Source organism: Nicrophorus vespilloides, unplaced genomic scaffold (genome assembly GCF_001412225.1).
Source record: "Nicrophorus vespilloides isolate i.1.1-1 unplaced genomic scaffold, Nicve_v1.0, whole genome shotgun sequence".
In the NCBI taxonomy this organism is placed as follows: Eukaryota; Metazoa; Arthropoda; class Insecta; order Coleoptera; family Silphidae; genus Nicrophorus; species Nicrophorus vespilloides.
In genome coordinates, this window is record NW_017097317.1 from 435,107 (window position 1) to 458,095 (window position 22,989).

Below are 22,989 nucleotides of genomic sequence, written 5' to 3' on the forward strand. Positions count from 1 at the left end.
TGATCTTGAATATACACAGATTAAAATGAGCGTAAATATAAGATTATAGCTGCTATAGCTAATTACTTTTCGACTTTTATGCGTATTAATTTTTACAAGCAGAGACATCTTTCGGAATATTTAGGAAACAATCTGCAACCAAACATACATATAAACTTTGATAAACAAGTAGGAAAACAAAGATTTAGATAATGGCCTGCATTTTCGTAAAAATGAGCTCCCAGAAGAATTTTATATATGGATGTAGATCTTGAATATACGATGATTAAAATGAGCATAAATGTTAATTTGTAGCTGCAATGGTGTCATCATAATTGATTAACAAATTTTGGTATTTCTCAAATGACAGCTGACTAAATGTCTTCGAAAATGGCCTGTACTTAAAAATTAGCTCTCAGAAGAATATTAGGAATGACTGTTGATCTTGAATATACGTACATTCAAATAATCGTAAATATAAGATTATAGCTGCTATAATTCTTATTAATTGACCAAAACTAACGTATTTTATAGCAAACGAAAGCTAAAGAATTATTCTTTAAAAAAAGTAAATTGAAATTTAATAATATATATGAATTTATCGGGTCTATATTGCAAGCCCGACGACCGAAAGACCGTCTATTGAAATCCCGACGTTCGAAATCCCGAGTGTATCGAAATCCTGGCTGCCCCGGCTGTATTTAAATCATGACGCTTGAAATCCCGACTATGTCAAAATCCCGACTATATCGAAATCCCGATTACCATAATCACGACAATCAAAATCCCGACTATATCGAAATCCCGACTACCATAAAAACGTTATTGTAGAAATTTATAATAATAAAAGACACTGTCGAGATTATACAATCAGAATATACTTGATTATTATCAAGTATATTCTTTTTAAAGTTTAATAAATAATTTCATAATTTCTATGTTTTTTTTTGCGTTTTTTTCTCTCTGCTTTCTTCATTAAATAACATCCACAATTACACCTAAAATATCACATTTCTTTGGTTAAAAATTAATAACAATTTGTTCAATTTAGAAAATATCCCTCAACAGTCGCTCGTGAACACATCGTTATTCATCTCCAATTATTCTGTCCAGAGTACTAATTAAGAGGACAAGCGTTGGAATTTTGTAAGCCATCGTGCAAATTATTGACCTATGATATGTGAGAGGTTGCGGATCAGGTCAACAATTTTGATACCGCTGAGGAAGCTATCTAACAGCGTGATGCCATCTGTGGGTAGTACCTGATGACTGATGTCTGCGAAGGAGTACATCTGGTGATCGATGTTTTGGTAAATGTGAAAGTATGTCGTGCGGGGGCGCCATGGGTGCAACGATCGATGGGTGTCCGACCCAGGATTCGGTTTGGCCTGTTTGTGTAGAAATCTAGTGTCGGCGTTAATAGTACTGACGGCAGTTTGCGCAGTGGGATAGGAATTTGTAGCCGTCACGGCGCAATAACCAATATGCACTGCACTTGCTCTCGAATATGGCGAAAGTATGGCGCATGTAGTGTGTGGTGTTCGCGAGATAAGTGAAGTGCTGTGACTTTGATGTTATTATGTTCGAAAATGGATAAGTGATGTTGCATACTAGTAAATAAAGAAAGCGAACCGTGGAAGAGCAAGACGTGCGATTATTATTCAAGTGTATGTTACTTGTTTTGGTGAAAAGTTTGGGGAAGAAGAGTATAATAAATAAACGTCGGAATCATGTCGACGGATAAAATTAAGGTTGCTGTGAGGGTTCGTCCTTTCAATCGCAGAGGTAAAGAACTATATATCAAACATTAACATTCAACAATAATACTTAGTACATACACAGACAATTTCAAGTAGTCTAGTAGATATAAAAAAAATATATATACACAAAAACATACGTAACCAGTTCATACGTGGTGTGCTAAATATTTACATTGTAGATTTGACATTGATGAGTTATTTAAAAGATAGACTTTTGTTAATTAGAACGAATTAGGCGTGGTAATTAATTCTTTTTAATCTTATCGCGCTACCTTATCTCGATTACGATCTAGTTCTGAGAGGCAAATAGTCTCCTAATGCTACAGGTTCGCATGAAAAAGAACAAAAAGAAGAGACCTGAGTAGAAACAAAAGAAGAACTTTATAACAGGTCCTTTTCTTCTACCGGTCGCGCGGGTGAGGATTTATCTCCTTTTTTATTCTGTTTCAGAAAATGAACTTGCGACTCCCTGTGTCGTCGAGATGGACAAGCAACAGACGGTCCTCCACCAGGCGACCAATACTTTGGAGAAGAATGATAGGTGAGGAATCTGTTCAGCTAGCTAGGATTCAACTATGCACATGGGATAGCAATTCCCGAAACGACCATTAGTCCGTACAAGTTACCCTTATTTATTTACATGGCATGGACTATATGGCACGCACTTTCAATCCTTCCCCAAACATTTGCTTCGGGTGCGATTGCCCCAACCGGATTCGATATACGTCGCAACGCGATCGTTTCGACACCAAGAAATTGAACGTTAAATAGAGCGAGACTTGAAAACAATAATTAATTCCGTCACGTGAAACAGACAATATTTCAATTGGATGACCAATGGACGAAGTGTAAAAAATATGAATTATAACGATTATCTCCGATTACTGTCACAAGCACGTGTTTCGAATGCGAGCAAGGGAAAGTGATTTCGTTTCCAATATGTGGATTGTATAAATCGCAGAGTTCACTCCCAGGACTCCCTATCTTTAGGAAGCGAAATATACCGAAGGTTACGATAGTGGGAGATATCTGCTTTTGCGTTGATATTATGCTCGGTTTTATTTCAATCTTTATTTATTTTTTGTTCGAATTTTCAGTCCCATAGCAGCAATCAGGCGTATTGATTCGATGGGCCTTTAGGGCACGTAACCCTTAACTGTTCATTTGAGGTGATGAACTACCTGCGGGCTACATGCGGCTACCTCGTAAATCATTGCACCGGCTTCAATTCTTCCTTCTTTGTTCCTTCTTCACAAATAGCAGTGCCAAAAGGCCTTTCTTTCGCTTTCTACATTTCCGCAATCGCATTTCGCCAGAACCGGTTTCTCAACAACTATTATATCACTCTAATATTTTTATTTTGTAATAAGCATTTTAACCAAAAGAAACCTGTTTTTTTGTGTTCTACACTTTTCTTCTCCTTCCTCCGCTGCGCACTAAAATAGCCGTGATTTCACCACGGACCGTTACAAGAGCGAGTTCCTAGAGATTCCTCTAAAAATAGATTTCACGAAGGGGATGCGTTCTATTTTTGTGGGGATTCGTGCCTTTTAATTAAATTTCATCCCCGGAATTGTCCCTGGTAATTGCGCTGATACACTTTACTACGGATTTCCCAAGGGTCGGAACATCTCCAAAACCAACTAGTTGTGCATGCATATTATATAAAATCACCGTTCGTAATTGAATCGGTTCTAGAAACTTTCTAAAGTTGAAGTACGAGAACAAAAACACACCGGCAGTATTGATTTTGCGGTTAAACACTTTTCGGGGGAGTGTAAAAAAAGGGGTAGATAAGTCGAATGTTTGAACACTTTATCTTATCGGCGTTTCAATTTCGTCTCCCTTTCTCTGTCTCTCTTTACTCTTGAACGTGCGGAGTTTGTAGATTCGTCAGGGGGTATGTACAAAGGAGTTTCGGCAAAGCCTCTATAAATAAGTCGAATGAGTCAGGTAGCATTCTGGGCATGAGGTCTTTATGTAAATTAAGTTGGTCGGCAAGAAGCAGAAAGGTGAGAGACGAAGAGTAGTTATGGATAGCGAGTTTTATGTACGTACGAGAGAGAAATAATGGTAGAATTGAATTGGATGATGTCATCGATTGTTACCTGTCCCAGTTAATAAACCGCCTATTATGAATTCGATTCGCGAAAACTGCGCTGCGGAAAAGGGGTCTTTCTTTATGGAAATGCCAAGGGCCGAGGCTATAAACAAGTCATTCCTTATTTCCATTATGGAAAATAGAACTGGAGCCCTATTTGTACGCCGGGTAAATTCCATTTAGAAAAGCCAGGTGGAAGCTTCTAAAATATCAATACATTCCCTTCGCGCTGCCAAAGTGGATGAAAAAGATGCGGACAGAGAATGGAACGTAATAAGCAAATGTAGAAGAAAGGAAAGATGAGGAAAACCAGGAACTGTTTTAATCCCGAATTGAGGCTGAAATAATTCCCGGCATCATAAAACCTTCCCCAATTCCTTTTCGGGTCGCCCTATACCTCCTCCCTAGCTTCCTTCCATCTTTCCCCCATAACATCCCACCCACGCGCAAGCATTTACGTATTCCGCCTGTGCTCGAATCAATAACGCACGCCGTTTGACTAATTAACACGCCGCCTAATTAAAGATCATTAGCGGTGTTGAATATTGATTTGTTTTCTTATTTACAGGAAGCAGCCAAAAACGTTCGCCTTCGATCACTGTTTCTACTCGGTCGATGCCAGCTCCGACAAGTTTGCATCCCAGGAAGTCGTTTTCGACTGCTTGGGACGCGATATCTTGGACAATGCGTTCCAAGGTTATAACGCCTGCATCTTCGCATACGGACAAACGGGTAAGGATGTACAGACGTGCTATGACCCATTTCCATCTCGATAGGCTTTCCGTTCTTGGTATCGTTTCATTCAATTATCCGGCATTCACTCGAGAAGCATTGTTAATAAGTTTCGTTTAGCATTGCAATCGCCAGATATTTGTCCCCTTGTTTAAATGCTATCGCTCCTGAAACTCCGTACGAACAACAATAGATTTACACGCTTTAATGATTGTTCCGTTTTCCAAACCGTTGAAATTATTACGAAACATCTCGCTGTACCGACCGTTCACGTTTTCAACCTTGCAGAACAATGTACATTGATTTTGTTTTTTTCTTACTTATATTTCAACTTTTCGCAATAACCAATTCCAATGTGACTGTAATAATTATTTATACTTTTAATTACTACTAGTTAAACACGTTTCTCATGGTACAGTTAGATTTACAAATTCATTTACTTTGAAATAAATTCATTCTAGCTTCAACTTATTTAATTTCTTTTGATTTTAAAAATACAATTAAAAATTTCCGATTTATAATATACAAAACTTCGTCAACTGAATCAACATCGGTTGGTATGGCCTATCAAAATTCATCCCTTGACATACCAACCAAATTAAAGTACCTTTTAATTTTCTCTTTCCTGGATATTTTTTAGAAAATTATAATAATGCCCCACTAGGCATGTTCAAAGAGTTGAATTCTAAAGATCTTCAACTAAAATTTGCTTTGAATAAGAAACAATGAACGCTGTGATTACAAAAAAGTACTTAAATCACCATAATTGTACGTAACTGTATACTGGCTGCACGGTGTTGCAATTAGTTTTTGCAATAGTTCTTATTATTGCGTGACGCTTATCGCGTTAATGATGCTAAAACGAAGTTACATTTAGTTTCGTAAAATGCACTATTTTTCTTTGAAAATGAAGAAAAAGCGTTTGCAAATTATTAAGATGTTTCAAGATTCATGTATTATATTTGCCCAATCACCATGCCGGAATAGAGCTGACATGATTCAATTCCAGTTGAACTATGATCTTCTGGCAGCACCTTTACTGAAAGCAATACATTTAATCAGCTCAATAGATCGATAGTTTCTTGAACTTCTTGCGAGACCTCCAGGCGGTGTTTTCCACTCCCCAAGGACTCTTTATGTTTGTTATTTCAAGTAATTTAATAACATTTCGATAAAAACGACAAATAAGGATAATGAACAAACACACATTTGTATATATTTTATATTTAATTTGTTGTTTCTAAATTCTAAAAAAAAAACGAGATTAATTGTCATACTTCAACTAGTTATTTAACTCATTATAGTCAGTATTATTTTATATAATAATTATGTAATGTATAAGATAATATAAATATTTCATAAATTAACTGCTGATTTCATGAAATACCAAGGTATTACATATAATAAGGATATTATAAACTTTAATGACGACATATATATTTATTACTGACTTCGTTTTTTTTTGCTAGTAAAGTTGTTGGTTTTAACTACACAGTAACAAAAGAAAAAGACTTGTTTAAGATTTTGCTACATTTGCAGCGTGTCGAAATTTCATTTGATGCAGGGTATAAAATAAGACGTCTCGGTACATTAAATCTAAATATATTGAAGTGCTTTCTGGAGTTTTCTGTTCTATATTTTTTTTCACTCTGAATCCTCAATGTGCACGGCAAAAACCAGTGAATTTCATGTCCATACACTGAATAGAGAGCTCACGCAGTGCCGCAGATTATCCCTCCGGCCCTTTCTATGCCAAAGGAAACCTTTTCGGGCTCGAAATCCGTCGACAAGGCTCGGATCCGAAAAGTCAAATTAATGCTGTCTCCCTCTCGACCCACCCAAGGTTTTATCACGCTGCTGCGATCAATATTGGAAGATACACGCAGATATTACCATTTCAACGTAAAATCTAATTAATGGAATAACTCGCTTGCTTTATGTATAGTTCTTTGTAAAGTACGAGCTCAGCGAGTCCAACAATAGTTATGAAATTCAATTGTGAATGAATATCCTTTCATTAAAATGATACTCTGCATAAAAAAATATATGTGTGTGAAATGACAGTTTCCAATTTACTTGTAGCTAATCTATTATGCGGTATGTTCAGGGACTTAGCGAGATAATTAGTAGAAGAGAAATATTCATCGATTTTGAGTTGACCTAGAAACGACCAAACGAATTGTTATCACGATGCAAGGTTACGTAAAAAAGTGTAAGTTTTTAAGCTATTATCAAACATACAGGTTTTGTATTGCGTTCGATTGCGATTAGTTATGAAACTGAAGTGTGAAAAAAAAAACTATGACCCAAAAAATATGTCGCTTAATGTAAACATTGACGACGTTATCTAGCCCGAATCGATCGATCATAATTATATATTTGAGGTTTTTTTTCGTTATCTGGAGTTACATAATTCAGAAGCGAATTGTTTGCGTAAATGGGACACACGGATGAGTCATCAGGTTCAGGTTCTAAAGTTATACCTTAATAGGTTTAAATAACGCACCCCTCTGGTGCGGTGTTTAATTTCGGTGTTCCATCCCCTAATGTCGCATGTCGCGGGTGCCGCTCGCGTGCGCCGCGCCCACCTTTCACCTCTTTTTATTTTAGTTTGCACCCTTAATTAATTTACAGGCGGCGTTGATGCTAATAGCTATGATGATGGTGTTAATAATAAAGTAGAAGGAGTGAATACGTTGCGAGAGGAGAAGCAACAGCGAAAGATGAAAACAACAAAACGAACAAAAAAAACCTGTTTACTTTTACCTGCTAATAGGTGATTTGCTGTCGCGTAGAAAAGCCTTGAACAATATTTCAAGTTTGTGAATCATTGTACAAAAGGAGCAAATTGCATGAAACTGAGTCGGAACGATAATGCAATGCAATTAGAGACGGGAAACAAAGAGCTTTGATCCAATAAAGTGCATGAGTATTGTATTGAATGTATGCTCATTGCATTTGTTGATCTACTCGTAAGCCTCCACTAAGTAGGTCGATCCCACTTAAACCTCAGTTAGAACGGTATCGTCACTATTCACTCGACTGCAATTCAAATAAATACTTGCAAAACAACATCGTTTTTTTTCATCATCCCTATTGACAAAACATTCGCGGAATCACATATTTGTATTTAATCAATTCTCGATGCCAAATTAATATAGCTTCCCATATTTACTTTGTACCCGACATATTACTTATCCAATCGAATCCATAATCCAATTATCCCAAAATAAACAGTTATGGTCATTAAGCAAACAAATACGTATTGCGTCAAAAGTCGTGCTAATTAAGCGAAATATCAATACCTATGTTATTTTTTAATTATAAATATATTCACCGAATATTCAGGTGAGAAGTTACTTTCAATAACACATGAATCACCAAATACCTTCCATTGTTGGCGATGCAGCAATGTACTATAGTATAAGAAATCCAAGAAGATAAAACTATCATTATTATCATCTTAAAATTATATTTTTTTTATGAATGAATCAGCTAATAGGGTTTGAATGTAATTAACTGAATCTTTAGATTTTCTGTCTTTGAGTTTATAGCAAATTATTACAAGCATTTAGAAATTGCGTTAGAAATTCAGATAGACAATTTAAAGAAAAAGTGTTCTACTTCATAAGTAACATATGCTTTGCATTAAGAAGTCCTATTTCTTCAAGAAATATTGTTTCTACAATCAAATGTTTACAAATAATGAAATAATAATCAGTGAATTTGAAGTAAAATACTTTATTGATAGAAGTATTTCATACTTGAATAGGATATTAGATATTTGCTAATAACAAATTTGATAGTAGTTTTACAGATGGAATTATTCGTACAAAGTAATTGATCGATAAATTGGTTTGTTTACTAGCAAACTTTATAAATGTTAACATTTTGAAATCAATCACATCGTTGTCGTATACTTATTTTCTAACAGACATGACAAAATTGGCTTCATAATTGATGATTCAATTAGCAAAGGTGTTTTAAAACTTTGTACAACCGTACAACGTTCTCAAATAAACAACTATACACATAAATAATTAATAAATAGAGCTGTGGGATTGAAGGTCGTCAATATTCAATCATTTGCGCTACTTCTAAATTGTCCTGAAAACGTGACCTTGAATCCTCTGAACTGTATATGACGTTGGACTTCTTTTTTTAAAATTTGATACCCAGCACGCTAGTTACGTAATGACTGGCAATTTGTGTTCGGTTATCGTTCAAAGGGCCGATCAAGATAAACGCAATTGCTATTATAACCAATTTTTTTAGATCTCCAAAATCCGAAAGGTTGGAGTTTCATGTACAAAACAGGTGTGTCCTATTTAGGTGAATAATACCTAGACCTTGTTATGCGGCTTTGTGCCAGAATTGGTGATCAATACAAAAAAAAAAGTTTGGTGTATGTATATCTATATATATATATATATCGTTGATAGGTGTATTATCGATTGAAGAATAATTAAGGTCGGATCCCTTCGCCATGAAATTTAATAAAGCGAATACGGGAATGCCCAAACTCGGGGTTTGGTTGAAGGGGTTGGTTTTCATTTCGGTTTCCGTGGGAGCACGTATCCGAATCGTTGACGGAGGATGGATAGCGCGATAAAAAAATAAATAAATTCGTCCTGAATAAAACAGAGGACACATTTGGAAATCGGTGAAAGCCCACGACGCGAGGCAAAACGTCGGAATTGGGCAACGCAGAGGATTGCGTAACCGGATTGTTGACAGTTGTAATTGTCGGGGCAGGATCAATATGTCTCTTCTCCGCTTGTCTTCTTCTTTTTTTTATCGAATCGAATGTCTGAATATCTACGGAGAAGAAGATGAAAGGTTCCATGATCACGAGTCCGATTTGCATTCATCCGACTTTCTACAAAGGCGAAAGCAATATGAGTTATAGAGGAAACAAACCGAGGATACTCTCTTTATATGGAAAACCCGATTAATTGCTTCCTCTACTTCGCAACACTCCGCGGATTTCACTCGAAGCAGCAATAATAACAAAAACTGCGAAGAAGAAAAAAACACAGTATTGGATTGTATAACATTAATGAGGTTCTTGTGTTGTTATATATACATATATATTTTTTTTGTACTATTATTATTTCGTTCCTCTGCCTCTCTCGCTCTTGCTTAAAACCGTTGTTTCGTTATTAGAAAGTTATAGCCGTTGTTTTCGAGTTTTACACAGGCTATAAAATGCACTTATCGCTTCGCATGACGACGATTTGCAATCAGAATTTTTCAATGATTCACTCATTGCAAACGCGATTTGCATTCAATTGCATCTCTATTGCTCATATCCGAGGATGAGCGGATGCAAAAAAACCCAATAAGCTAAACAACTTGTTTTTTTTTAAATACTCTTCAACCTAATCGAATCGTTAAACTCGATTTGGATTAATGAATGCTTTTCAGATTGTGAGATTAAATTTCTAGGAATACCATTGATCGCTACGAACCGTATTGATAAAACTCCAATAATGATATGCGCTTTCCTCAATGAGCGTAACCGATATTGAAATGGCATTGGATGTTATTACATGTACATTTTCAATTGCGGATTGAGATTACATTCGTTCAAAATGATGAATTTGAACCTGCAACTGTTACATCCAAATTGATGAATAAAAGAGTACTTCTATTGTGCACAGAAAATGGGTCTCCTTGGAGATCTAATATGAGTATCATTCAATTTAATATGTCCCTTCTATCTCTTACGTAACATTTACATTCAAAAGTAGTCATAATTATAAAATGTATTGGTATTCTACAGAATGTCTCTTAATACCTTTTATTTGTAAAAAAATAATACTTAGACATTTTGGCAAAGTATATAAAATGAAAATATTTTTTTTTTAAATTAATTGAGTTTTTCAGAGCTGTTTTTAATTTTTTTCTAAAATCTAATAAAAATGTCTAGAATAACCTAATACTTGTAGAATTGTTTATACAATTGCTGTTATGCAATACCAATAAAAAATTTATTCTATCCACGTTTTATAAATTACTCAATAACTACATATACTAATTATATCGTCATGTTAAAAGATAAAACCATTGCTATTTTTTAATTATCCCGATAGTTTATTTTATGTATCTTGTAGAGTATCTCATAACTATTAACTTAAAATTACTTGTTCTTCCTTTGTTATCCAATGAACTTAGTTGATAGTTAAATAAATAAATAATTTTTAATACTGAAAAACTTTATGATTAAAAAGTTTAATTTTCGTTCGTTTATTCTGAAGCTTTTTGCTTATACAAAAGGTTTGAAGGATTACTTTGTAATTATTAAATCATAATTTTCTCTTTGAACGAAGTAAATTATACTTACTTAAATTATTTCTTTGTGGAACGTTTTCCTTTTGATGTACCGTGGTGCTAAGCCAATAATCAAGTAACCTTTGGAAATTTGTATGTTTAAGTAATAGTTAGTAATAGTGTATAAACAGGTATGTTCTCCTTTGAGAGAAACGACAAAACGTTAACTTTAAAATAAATATGCTCAATCTAATTGAATATTATAACAAATCAATGCTTTCTAAATGTAATGGATGATGTATATTTATTAACATAAGGTTTGATCTGCAAAGATCATTTTTGTGACAATAATAATAGTAGATTCTAGAGAATTGCTATACAAATTCCAAACTAATAGTCGTGCCAATAAAATCGTGAAGGCTTTGTGTATGGTCGAAGTAATGTGATTAGCGACATGAATTAGCAAATGTACGTTTTGACAGGAAAATCGATTGCGCCATTCAAAATTAAATAACAATGAAGTAGATTGAATATCAATTATCAATGCTGACCCATTTAAAGTCCGACGGTGCGTTTGCATCATTTAGTATAGAACTAGTTAATAAACGATTTATTATTAACTTGTACGTTGTTTAACTCCCAAAAAAAAAGAAATTAAGTATCAATGATCATAAAATCAATAATCAATGGAAGTGATTAGTCACAAATTCTAGTTTATTATTTCCAATAATTCACTTTTTCCTCTATTTGTAATCACTTTGAACGAAACTTTAAATTATTTGTTTACATTAAAAAATATTATGGATAGGAAATTGCATGTCACAGTTGTAAAAAAAGAAGTTTGAGTAAATGGATTTCTTGCAGCAGCAACAGCATAAAAGCTCAAAGAAATAATTCATGCATTATTAACTAAATAAGATGTTTGTTCTTCGTAATTGCACCGTTATTAAGTTATACATTAAACTTCGCACGTGTCGTAGGGAATAAAAAAGCACAATGTTGACACAAAACATGGGTCTTTAATTAACACGAATTCAAACGCTGCATGTGTTAAATGCTAGATATTTGATCTGTGAAAAGTGAAAAGCAAATATGTTATGTCCATGAAATTTTTTTTCTTGTGAATTTCTCGCGAAAGGATAAAAATCTACTATATATATGCAATAGGATTGGCGTCGAGCAGGGTTGGGATTCGGACTTCAAACACTTGAATTTCCTAACACGTTTACTCTTGGCCAAGGACTTCCATCACGGCTACAGGAAAATAGAGATACTTAACCTTTACATTTCTCTTTCGAAGGATCAAATCCTAGTTTGAAACGTGCACATTGTTGATGACTTCATTATTACCTTAATCTTGGTGATCTAATAAATCCTGAATTACAAATCCCATTTTGCTATGATGTAATTAATTCTACCAGACTCCATCAATATAAAACATATAACTATTTTCTTTTTTTTGTACCACAATAAAGTTACATCACGTTTTTTTTATTAATTTACAAGTATTTTACTCTTATTACAACGATTTAAAAAAACTTTTAAACTGAATTCTTTTTTGTTAAAAAAAATCTAGAAATTTCGTTTTAGGAAGTCAATATGATTACGCTTTGATCAGATCTTGTGTCAATTTGTATAAGTATCCATTGGGGATAATAAGTAACATATGTTGTTCATGTTGAAACAACAGTGTGTTTGTCAAATAAAACCTGGTAATTATTACAATGACCTGATGACAATTCGGGAAATCAGGTAATTTATCTTATCTTTAAGTCAATTTATTTGAAATGTCATAGCTATTTACTTTGGGAAACATACAAATAAATTAAATGCATAGTATTTACGATGCAATTAGTAAATTAATAACTTATGTGTGTGTTTATTTTACGTCGGTGGGAATAATTCTGTTGAGTCATCAATTATATGTATTGCAAGAAATAAGCTGCACTTTGCCATTTTCATTATTTCCGTAATTGTTGTTTTGTTGTCAGTTTTTTTACAGTACATTTAGAATTTGGATAATATAATATTGTTTAAATTATTTTTATTGTGCTTTTAATGGGTCATAAATTGATGTTGGTTGATTGGATTTAGTAATCAAGTTTTATTGAATTTTCAACGTTTTCCAATGCAATCAATCCAATTGGAAGAAATATTAATTGCCTGGAAGGCAGTAACGTCTGAATAAAATATCAGGTCGTAAACTTTAAATGGCAATCGCGTTTCGCTGCTAATTAAATCGAGGAGTTGATGGAATAATCGATACAAAGTCTTTTCCTGTACATTCGCGATAAGATAAGAAAAGAAAAACTTAGACATGTTGCTGGACATGCAAGGATTATCGGATTTCCTGCGGTCATGGGCTATTTCCGAAAATTTACAACCTGTTTATGGTTTCGTGCGACCTACTAATACCAGTCCATCGTGCTATCCGCAGGTTCTGGAAAGTCGTACACGATGATGGGAGCCCAAGATAACAAAGGCATTATTCCTAGATTATGCGATTCGTTGTTTGAGACCATCGCCAAACAGCAGAGCTCAGAGCTTAGCTACAAAGTTGAAGTGAGCTACATGGAGATATACAACGAGAAAGTGCACGATCTGCTGGACCCGAAGACGAACAAGCAATCGCTGAAAGTCCGTGAGCACAACGTCCTGGGGCCCTACGTGGACGGCCTATCCCAGCTGGCCGTAACATCATTTCAAGTGCGTTAATAACAAATGAGTCAGGGACGAGCCATTGATTTTATTTTGAACTAATTAATCTTTCAGGATGTCGATAATTTGATGGCCGAAGGAAATAAGTCGCGGACGGTAGCTGCCACGAATATGAACAGTGAGTCGTCGAGGTCCCATGCCGTCTTCACCGTGATCCTCTCGCAAACGTTGACTGACGTAAAGAGCGGTGTTTCCGGTGAGAAACAGAGCCGGATGTCTTTGGTGGATCTTGCTGGGTCGGAAAGGGCTGTGAAAACTGGAGCAGTGGGCGATCGATTGAAGGAGGGCTCCAATATAAACAAGTAAGCCAACGATAATACAATAGTATCAACGCCACGGTAGTTGCACGACTTCATTTCCAGATCGTTAACAACTTTGGGTCTAGTCATATCGAAATTGGCAGATCAGTCTTCAGGGAATAAAAACAAAGACAAATTTGTGCCATATCGAGATTCTGTATTAACATGGTTGTTAAAAGATAATTTAGGTGGTAATAGTAAAACGGTTATGGTTGCAACCATCTCACCGGCAGCTGATAACTACGAAGAAACTTTGTCCACCTTGCGTTACGCAGATCGCGCCAAACGCATCGTCAATCACGCAGTCATCAACGAGGATCCGAACGCAAGGATCATCAGGGAGTTGCGACAAGAAGTTGAAGCACTAAAAGAAATGCTCAAGCACGCTACTGTAAAGTTGATCACCATAGCAGCTACTTCTTGCATTCTACAACTATGTTTTTTCTAGGGTTCACCTGTTGGTGAGATTCAAAAGCACGACATTCACAAAAAGCTCAACGAAAGCGAAAAGTTATACAAAGAAATGTCACAGACGTGGGAGGAGAAACTCGTGAAAACTGAGCGTATACAGAACGAACGGCAGCAGACTTTGGAGAAGATGGGAATCAGCATACAGGATTCTGGCATCAAAGTTGAAAAGAACAAGTTCTATTTAGTTAATTTGAACGCCGATCCTTGCCTCAACGAATTGCTGGTGTATTACTTAAAAGTAATATGTCGATTTTCAATTGATCATAGATTATTTATTTGATAACATGATTGCAGGAAAGAACGGTAGTTGGTGCTAAAAGTAATTTGATAGGTGACGAACCAGATATCCAATTATCTGGATTAGGAATCCAACCAGAGCACTGCGTCATCACCATTGAAGATGGATGTCTCTTTCTTGAACCCCTTGCCAATGCTCGTTCCTACATTAATGGATCTCAAGTTTCAACTAAGACGCCACTCAAGAACGGCGATCGAATCGTTTGGGGCAACCATCATTTCTTCCGCGTCAATTGTCCGAGATCAATTTGTAAGTGCTTTGCAAATAATTATATTTAGCATAGTAATATGTTGAGATGTATTTCAGTATCGACGTCTGAGCCACAAACACCTGCACAAAATATTGATTACAATTTCGCACGTGATGAGCTTATGCTAAACGAACTAAGCAATGATCCTCTTCAAGCTGCAATAGCACGCATGGAAAGACAACACGAGGAAGATAAGAAAGTCGCGCTTGAAACTCAGAGACAGGAGTACGAGAGGCAATTTCAACAGCTAAGAAGTATTATGTCACCAACCACACCTTATCCACCTTATTCCTATGATCCGTTAAGATTCAAAACCAATCCATGCACACCGACTACTCAAATGCGTGTCGATGAGATGTTTAAGAGAAGCATAGGTCAACTAAAAACTGACATCCTGAAAGCCAATTCTTTGGTACAAGAGGCTAACACCTTGGCGGAGGAAATGGGACAGCACACTAAATTCAGTGTTACTTTGCAAATACCTCCAGCTAATTTAAGCCCGAACAGAAAGAAGGGCTCTTTTGTTAGCGAGCCAGCAATCCTAGTGAAGCGCAGCAACGTCGCTAGTCAAGTTTGGAGTATGGATAAGTTGGAAAACAAATTAATCGATATGAGAGACTTGTACGACGAGAGGCAGGACAAGGGCATCGACATCAAAGAGCAGATAGATTCCAAGTTGGATCCTTTTTATGAATCACAAGAAAATCATAACCTCATCGGCGTTGCAAATATATTTTTGGAATGTTTATTCGACGAAGTTCGTTTAGATTACCACACACCAATTATCAGTCAACAAGGCGAAGTTACTGGGAGATTACAAGTAATTGAATTCCCTAATAAGTACATAAAAGACCAAATTAAATTTGATCGTTTTTAGGTTGAATTGAGTCGCGTTTCTGGAGTGTTGCCAAGAGACCGGATTTGCGAAGCCGCCTCTGATAGTTCTTCGGAAACCAGTCACGAGGACGAGGACAGCGGTCCACAACAAATTACATGTCGCGTCGCTATAAAACAAGCATCTGGTTTGCCTCTATCTTTGTCACATTTCGTTTTTTGCCAATACACCTTCTGGAATCATCCTGACTACATCGTTATCCCAACTAACGAAAACCAGAATACAAGTGACAGTAGTCAAAACAATGTAATATCTACTCAGAAGGAATCTATCAAAGGAACCTTCAAGTTCAAACACGAACAGGAGTTTAATATTTCTCTCACCGATGAGTTTTTGGAACATTGCGCAGAAGGCGCTCTATCCATCGAGGTGTGGGGTCATCGAAGTGCAGGATTCTCACGTACAAAACCTGGCTGGGAGGTAGAGCAACAGCAATTAGCCAAAGCCAGGTCTCTAGCTGACCGTTGGTCTGAACTAACTAGGAAAATAGAACTCTGGGTAGAAATTCAGGAGTTGAACGACTTGGGAGAGTACACTCCCGTTGAAGTTAGCTATAAGAATGACAATGCAACTGGCGGTGTTTATCAGCTAAGGCAAGGCCAGCAGCGAAGGATACAAGTGAGAGTCAGGCCAGTACAGAACTCTGGAACATTACCAATTATATGCCAATCCATCGTTAAAATAGAAGTTGGAAGCGTGCTAGTACGTAGTCGATTGCAGAAAGCTCTGGACTCGTACCAAGAGGAAGATTTAACTGTGTTGAGAGAGAAGTGGAGCGACGCATTAATGAGACGACGACAATATTTGGACCAACAAATGAAGAAGTTAATTGACAAACCAGGTATATTAACATACGTAATTATAATAATATGTAATTACTTATTAAATTTATTTTTAGATAAAACTGAGCAGGATATCGAAAGAGAACAAAGTTTGGTGGATCAATGGGTCAATTTGACTGAAGAGAGGAATGCTGTATTGGTGCCAAATCCTGGTTCAGGTATTCCAGGAGCACCTGCAGTTTGGACTCCACCGGCTGGAATGGAGCCATATGTACCAGTCCTGTTCTTAGATCTTAACGGTAATTACATATATTAGTTTTTCTCTGAAATAAATATATAAATGTTCATTTTATTTGTTAGCTGATGATTTGTCGACAAATCCGTCGGGAGAGGAAGTTTCTATAACTGGTGTTAATTCAATTTTACCCAAGGAGATTGGTAATAAATTTTACAGTCTCCAGATTTTGCAACATCTTGAGAAAGATGTATGCGCCGTTTCTTCTTGGGATTCATCTATTCATGACAGCGTGAATTTGAATAAGGTCACTGAGCGTGAGTTGGATTGCCTAATAATCTCGGGTATAATTTATTAATTACCTACTTGCAGCAAACGATCGTGTGTACTTGATTTTGAGAACAACGGTAAGGCTGTCGCATCCGGCACCTATGGATTTGGTGCTCAGGAAGCGTTTGGCTTTGAATATATACAAGAGACAAAGCATTACAGACAGAATTAAACGTAAAATTGTGCGATCAGATGTGATCACCCAATGCGGTGTAACTTACGAAGTTGTTTCTAATATACCTAAAGCTAGCGAAGAACTGGAGGATCGTGAATCTTTGGCGCAACTTGCTGCCTCTGGTGAAGATACTTTCTTCGTTGATGGAGAAACTTATATTGGTAAATACTTAAATTTGAAATATGCATCTTCTATTTGGTTATTGTAATTACAGAAAAGTACACTCGAGGAGTTAGTGCTGTGGAAAGTATCCTTTCTTTGGACCGATTGCGCCAAAGTGTCGCAGTTAAAGAACTTCTACAAGCCAATGGACAACCTTTAATGAGGAAAACGGCTTCAGTTCCAAACTTCTCACAGGTATGCTTTATATTAATATAAACTATATTATTTCTTACTAACATTTCACTCTTCAATGCTTACTAAAAAGGCTTTGGAGACGAAGAACGGGGTATGTTAACACTTTGCATAAAATCCTTAATTGTATTAATGCGTTCATTTTATTATTCCTACAGTTGATGAGATTGGATATGAGCACCGAATCGTTGAACATGTCGAGGTCGGAGAGCGTCAGCGATCTTAACAGCGAGTTTGGTTCTACTCCAAACCGGTCCAGAAGCTGCTTTGGAAAAGAGTCCGAGGTATCTCCATCGAAACCATTTGGACTTGGTAAGTTATTCATCCCAATTTCACTTAAGTTGATTTCATTTTTGGGTTAGAACTTATCTAGGCCTAGATCACTTTTAAATAGTTTCAAAATAATAGTTGGCAAATTTTATTGATCTTGCCAGATATAGTTAACTTGCAATGCCATAGCATAGTATGCTTTGGTTTATTTTTGTGACCAGTAATGTTTAGCCTCACAATTCCAAGCGTTCACTGCAATGGAATCAACAACAAATTATTTTATAAACGATAATTTAGGAAGCTGTTGCACTTTTATGCAGCACTACATATATATATATCTCCTTTTCTATTTTCAACTATCTTTCATTATCATTGCATTTGAAAGTTTCGCTAAACTCTTTTGCATTTTCTCGTTCCTCTTACTATCATTTTCTTTTTAGGAAGTCAACTATTACTTGAAAAAAATGAAACTTACTTTTGTTTTTATTTTTTTTGTTTCTTAGAGTCAATGTTGAAACATATGCTTGACTAATTTCCTTTTTTTGAACTTTTTTCTGCAACCCACAAGGCTCCATTCTGTCAGGTAAAACAATGGAGGCTTGCATACTAAGACTGCACTAGGTGGAAAAAACTTAACGTTCATTGACTGTTACTTGTGATAACTATAAGGGAATACGATTGACCGAATGCTTTAGTACTAAAAGAAATTTACCTCCAAATCGTACCAAACATAGATTTTGAGATTGGTTTTGTTTTCCGTTTCATCATGTCACTCATATATCTCAAAAGTATGTTCGTATCTCATAGAACAAAAACAACTTGGCCCATATTCATCTTGCTCATGTCGTTCAAAAATTGGTGTTGGAAAATTGTTTTTGTTCGAAACTGTAGTTCGTAGTATCATGTAGAAGAGGGGATGCTGAGTATACGCATGTTACGTATGATTTGCTCACCAAATTTGTCACCATCAACGATGTTCTACAAAGCCATCAAAACCGTCGATGGTCATCATCCATGTGATAACAAATATTGATGTAATAAAGTCACAGAGACTGTTGCGTATTAGAATAGTACATGCCTTGGAAAATTGGTTTGTAGTAAATGAAAAGAATTGATGTCGTTACTTAGTTCTTTATTTTCTTTTTTCTTTGGTTTGACTGTTACGAGAGTACAAGCATTGTGGCATGGTAGCTTCAAAGAGATCAAAAACTCGTACGAATCTGAGACAGGTCGGAATACCATAGAGTATAATATAATTGGCATTTATTTTGCATGTTCTGTTTAAATGTCAGTACGAAGCACTTAAGTCTCTTTGACTTTAGCGCAACCAATTCTTGTGTGCAAAACCCGATAATCATTCAACCTCTATACCAACATCAGGATTTGCCGAACCCAGTTAAGAAGCGCCTCATCCTTGGCACTTATAACTTTTCTTAAAATTGCAGCTCGGCCAACTTTCTTAAATCTCAACTTGAATTTGAATTCGCTTCGGTTGCAACAACCGTCTGGAGTGTCCAAATGTATGTCAAATATATATTTATATCGTTCGATGTATTTTTATTTTATTTTTTTGGGTTTATTTTCTTTTAATTTCTTAGAATAGTGGTGTACTTTTATTTTTTAATTATTTACTTTTATTAAATGTAGCAGATTTCGTTTTCTTTGGTTTTCTTACAACATATTAATATTCTAGTTTCGCCAGCTAATCCAAAAATGTTGTTCAAAATGACTACCTTGCACGAGGAACAAATGCCTATGGCAAGAAAACATTCCTTGGATTTGATCGTCGACGAGATAGAAAATGATAAATATAAAATGGAAGACGATATGAAATCAGACTTTTATGTAAGACCGAATATATTCAAGATAGATTAGGCATAAATTAATATGTTGCACTCCAGTCACAAGGTAAATCGCAGCATACCAAGAGGATGTCTACATCGAGAACTTTGGATTCCCTCGTGGAATTAGCTCCGAAGACAGGAACACCTTCAACAAATTCTAGTGGATATGGCTCACAGGCCGTCTCCTCCACAAACTTGTCCAGTGAAGACTCGATGTCTTTAAGAAGTATTAGTATAGATGAAACTCCAGATAAAGAGAAGCACCTGGAATTCAGAGAAAACACTAATGAACGAGTATTTTTTTCATGCACTCAATTTGATTATCAATAATCTATGCATATCTTTTCAGTTTCTTACAGATTACATGAAAGTGATGTACGAACCTAACAAGTCCGACTATGGCGACAATGATGCAATGATGAATGGTATTACTTCAACAGTGATTTCGCAGACGTTGGATAAAACCGAGCTGTCGGATTCACCATCCGAAGGTATTGTCAAAACCAATCTTTCGCCGGGCAAAGTTGTCCGCCGCAAGAAGAATTCCTCTAATTCCAAACCTCAAAACACCATCCACCAAAGAGCTTCGTTCCCACAAAGCCGTCCACATAATTCCGAAAGCAAAACCGCTCAAAACCTAGAACATAAACTTTTGACCCATGATGATGGCATCGACAGTTCAATGGATAGACTAGAAGGTAATCATATGTTATCCCTATCAAATTATGTTCATAAACAGTAGACCAATAACCTAGTAGTATTTACAATTTACTATCTTCATATTTTGTTTTTTATTGAAGAAGTTAATATCCTAATGGTTTGCTTTTTGTTTTTATCTAATTTTATTATGTAGTTTTACTAGAACTTTTTTGTCACTCTTGTTTTTAATGCACGCATATATTATTTCTGATGCATCTATCTAAATCTACCAACTTATCATTATTTTACAAGGTTTTGTTTTATCCAATATTTTTTCCATCCAAAGATCCTGTCTCGAATGCAATTTGAATTATTTTTTGCTTACTCCTATTTTAATCCTTATTCTTTATTGGTTTATCATTGTATATGTTGTTTTGCATTATTCTTGATGTATGTCCCAAATTTTGCTTTTTATAATCCTAAATAAATCTTTCTAATAATGCTACTATTTATGAGAAGCATGGATTGGGAGCTTTTTCTGTAACAATAACATTTTTAGACGAAAGTGATAATTATGGTTCCCGTCCCGATCTCAACAAACTAGCCGATGTCCCTGTGCCAGAATGGGTTGTGCTAGGTGAAAGCGTACTAATTCGTCCTTATAATTTTTCCGGAGTTGTCGCTTTTATGGGTGAAACGGAATTCTCTAGTGGAATCTGGATCGGCGTGGAACTGGATGCACCTAAAGGTATGTCAATTAGGTACCGTCTGAAGAAACCTGACTAAGCGTTATCGATTTAGGTAAAAATGATGGTACTGTGCAAGGCGTCAAGTATTTCTCTTGTCGCCCGAAGCACGGGATGTTCGTGAGGGCTGACAAACTAATCATGGATCGCAGAGGTCGCGCAATGCGTATCTACAAGGCAGAAGCACTTGCCAATTCCAATCACAGCAAATGCGCTTCAAGTAAAAGTAAGTGCACAACATCCCTAAAGCCATCCATCGAATTTAGTACAAAAAGGTTCTTCTTCCACAGGTGACACGATCCCACGTTCTAGATCCAGAGGCGATGGCCTCAACAACGTGGGAACTCGCCCGAGCCCAAAAGCAAAATAAATGCCCTCCCCAAAACCCCAAAAAAACGAAAAGGAAAATGACTTTTCACAAAAGAAAAGAAAACATTTAATGAATAAGGTTTAAAAAAAACTAGTCCCCTCCATGTAAAACCACCCTTTTTAAAAATCACTTTTGTATATTAGTTGTGCCGTCCATATAAGTTCTATATGAGACATAGGAAAAAAGTATTTAAAGAAATTGACTTGATTTTTTTTAATTATTCTTTTTTGTTTATTTTGCGATGAATGAAAAACAAAATAATAATAATTGAAGATTGAACATACAACAAAACAATAAAACGAGAATTCAAAAACAAAACTATAAAGAAAAACGTAAGAGAGAAAGAGTAAGGTTTGTAGTTGTTTCAACAAACAAAAACAAAAATATTTGGTGGTGTAAACACGTTGCATTTTTTCTCCGGCACATTCCAAGCTGTCATAACTACTGTTATTTTTATATAATCAATGCTACCTGATAACTGTCCAAGTATTAAAGAAAGAGAAGCTCTCCGAATTATTAATCCGCAGATAATTCCGTGCGAGACGCTTACTGTACCTTGCGCTAAACCTATTAACGAGATTATTAAAGGTTATTTGAAATATAATATATATATATACATATATGAGTATACAAGGTTTCCGTCGCAGTTAAAATAAATGTATTTAAAAAGGAATATGATAAAGATAACGTGATGATTCCGTTTGCTGTTGGTTTCGCTGGTATATATATATATAGTTTTGTTTTTTACACTTCTGATCAAAATAATCAAACCGTAACTGTGCTGGACACCCTGTATATATTTTCTGTGATAATTTAACTTTTTGGAACGTTTATTATTATTAATTTTTTTTTTGTACATTGTGTTAATTTTAAATTATTTTAAGTGTTAGTTATATACATACTATATATGAAAGTAACAATATGCTATGTACTATCTTTCTGGCTAAAGAATGAATGGGTCATATTTTTTTAATAGACTAGACACCAACCAGGTGAAACACATATACATATGTATATATACATATATAAATGAGTATATATGTGTATATATATATAATAAATAGCATAGCTTATGGTGATAAATAAATATTTATGTGTGTAGGTTAAAAATCACGTAGGTAAAAAAACATAACGATGATGATTTAGTGACTTTAGGGTTTAGGTTTCTCTTTCCTCGCTTTTAACGTGTATAAAGAAAAGAAGAAGAAAAAAAAAGGTATATATATCTAAGAAAACCTTCCCTCCCCCAACACTGTCCGCTCCTAAAACCCCGCCAGTGACGAAACTATCGCTTTTGCTAGATAATAATTACATTCCTTTACGTTTTGACTTAGTTTTTGAAATCTACATTATTTGGTGCTTCAAAGATTTTTTGAAAAAAAAAATTAAATAAATATATAAAATTAGACGGTATTTGTCTACTTAGAGAAACGCAATAATGTCTAGTCCAAACATCAACGTATTGCTC

General features: G+C 35.5%; 1 protein-coding gene across 2 annotated transcripts; it reads left to right on the forward strand.

The window, feature by feature from the left end:
- Positions 1 to 1,369: 1,369 nt before the first annotated feature.
- Positions 1,370 to 21,719, forward strand: LOC108559789 (kinesin-like protein KIF13B). Of its 2 annotated transcripts, XM_017917139.1 has the most exons (24): positions 1,370 to 1,764; positions 2,190 to 2,280; positions 4,409 to 4,572; positions 13,283 to 13,551; positions 13,618 to 13,865; positions 13,926 to 14,253; positions 14,311 to 14,571; positions 14,628 to 14,880; positions 14,938 to 15,701; positions 15,759 to 16,617; positions 16,675 to 16,857; positions 16,919 to 17,110; positions 17,166 to 17,459; positions 17,513 to 17,655; positions 17,726 to 17,746; positions 17,811 to 17,964; positions 18,491 to 18,505; positions 19,368 to 19,442; positions 19,616 to 19,767; positions 19,824 to 20,060; positions 20,116 to 20,464; positions 20,965 to 21,153; positions 21,207 to 21,377; positions 21,442 to 21,719. In XM_017917139.1, exons 1-24 carry the CDS (start codon positions 1,710 to 1,712, stop codon positions 21,519 to 21,521), a joined length of 5,547 nt encoding a protein of 1,848 aa, XP_017772628.1. In that variant the 5' UTR covers positions 1,370 to 1,709; the 3' UTR covers positions 21,522 to 21,719. The 2 variants fall into 2 exon arrangements, with proteins under 2 accessions (XP_017772628.1, XP_017772629.1); XM_017917140.1 differs by lacking the exons at positions 17,726 to 17,746; positions 18,491 to 18,505.
- Positions 21,720 to 22,989: the final 1,270 nt, after the last annotated feature.

Coding starts and splice junctions, on each gene's coding strand:
- LOC108559789 (XM_017917139.1), top strand. CDS start 1,710: ATGTCGACGGATAAAATTAAGGTTGCTGTGAGGGTTCGTCCTTTCAAT. Junction 17,111..17,165: donor TTTGAATAAGGTCACTGAGC/GTGAGTTGGATT, acceptor ACCTACTTGCAG/CAAACGATCGTGTGTACTTG. Junction 20,465..20,964: donor TTCAATGGATAGACTAGAAG/GTAATCATATGT, acceptor TAACATTTTTAG/ACGAAAGTGATAATTATGGT.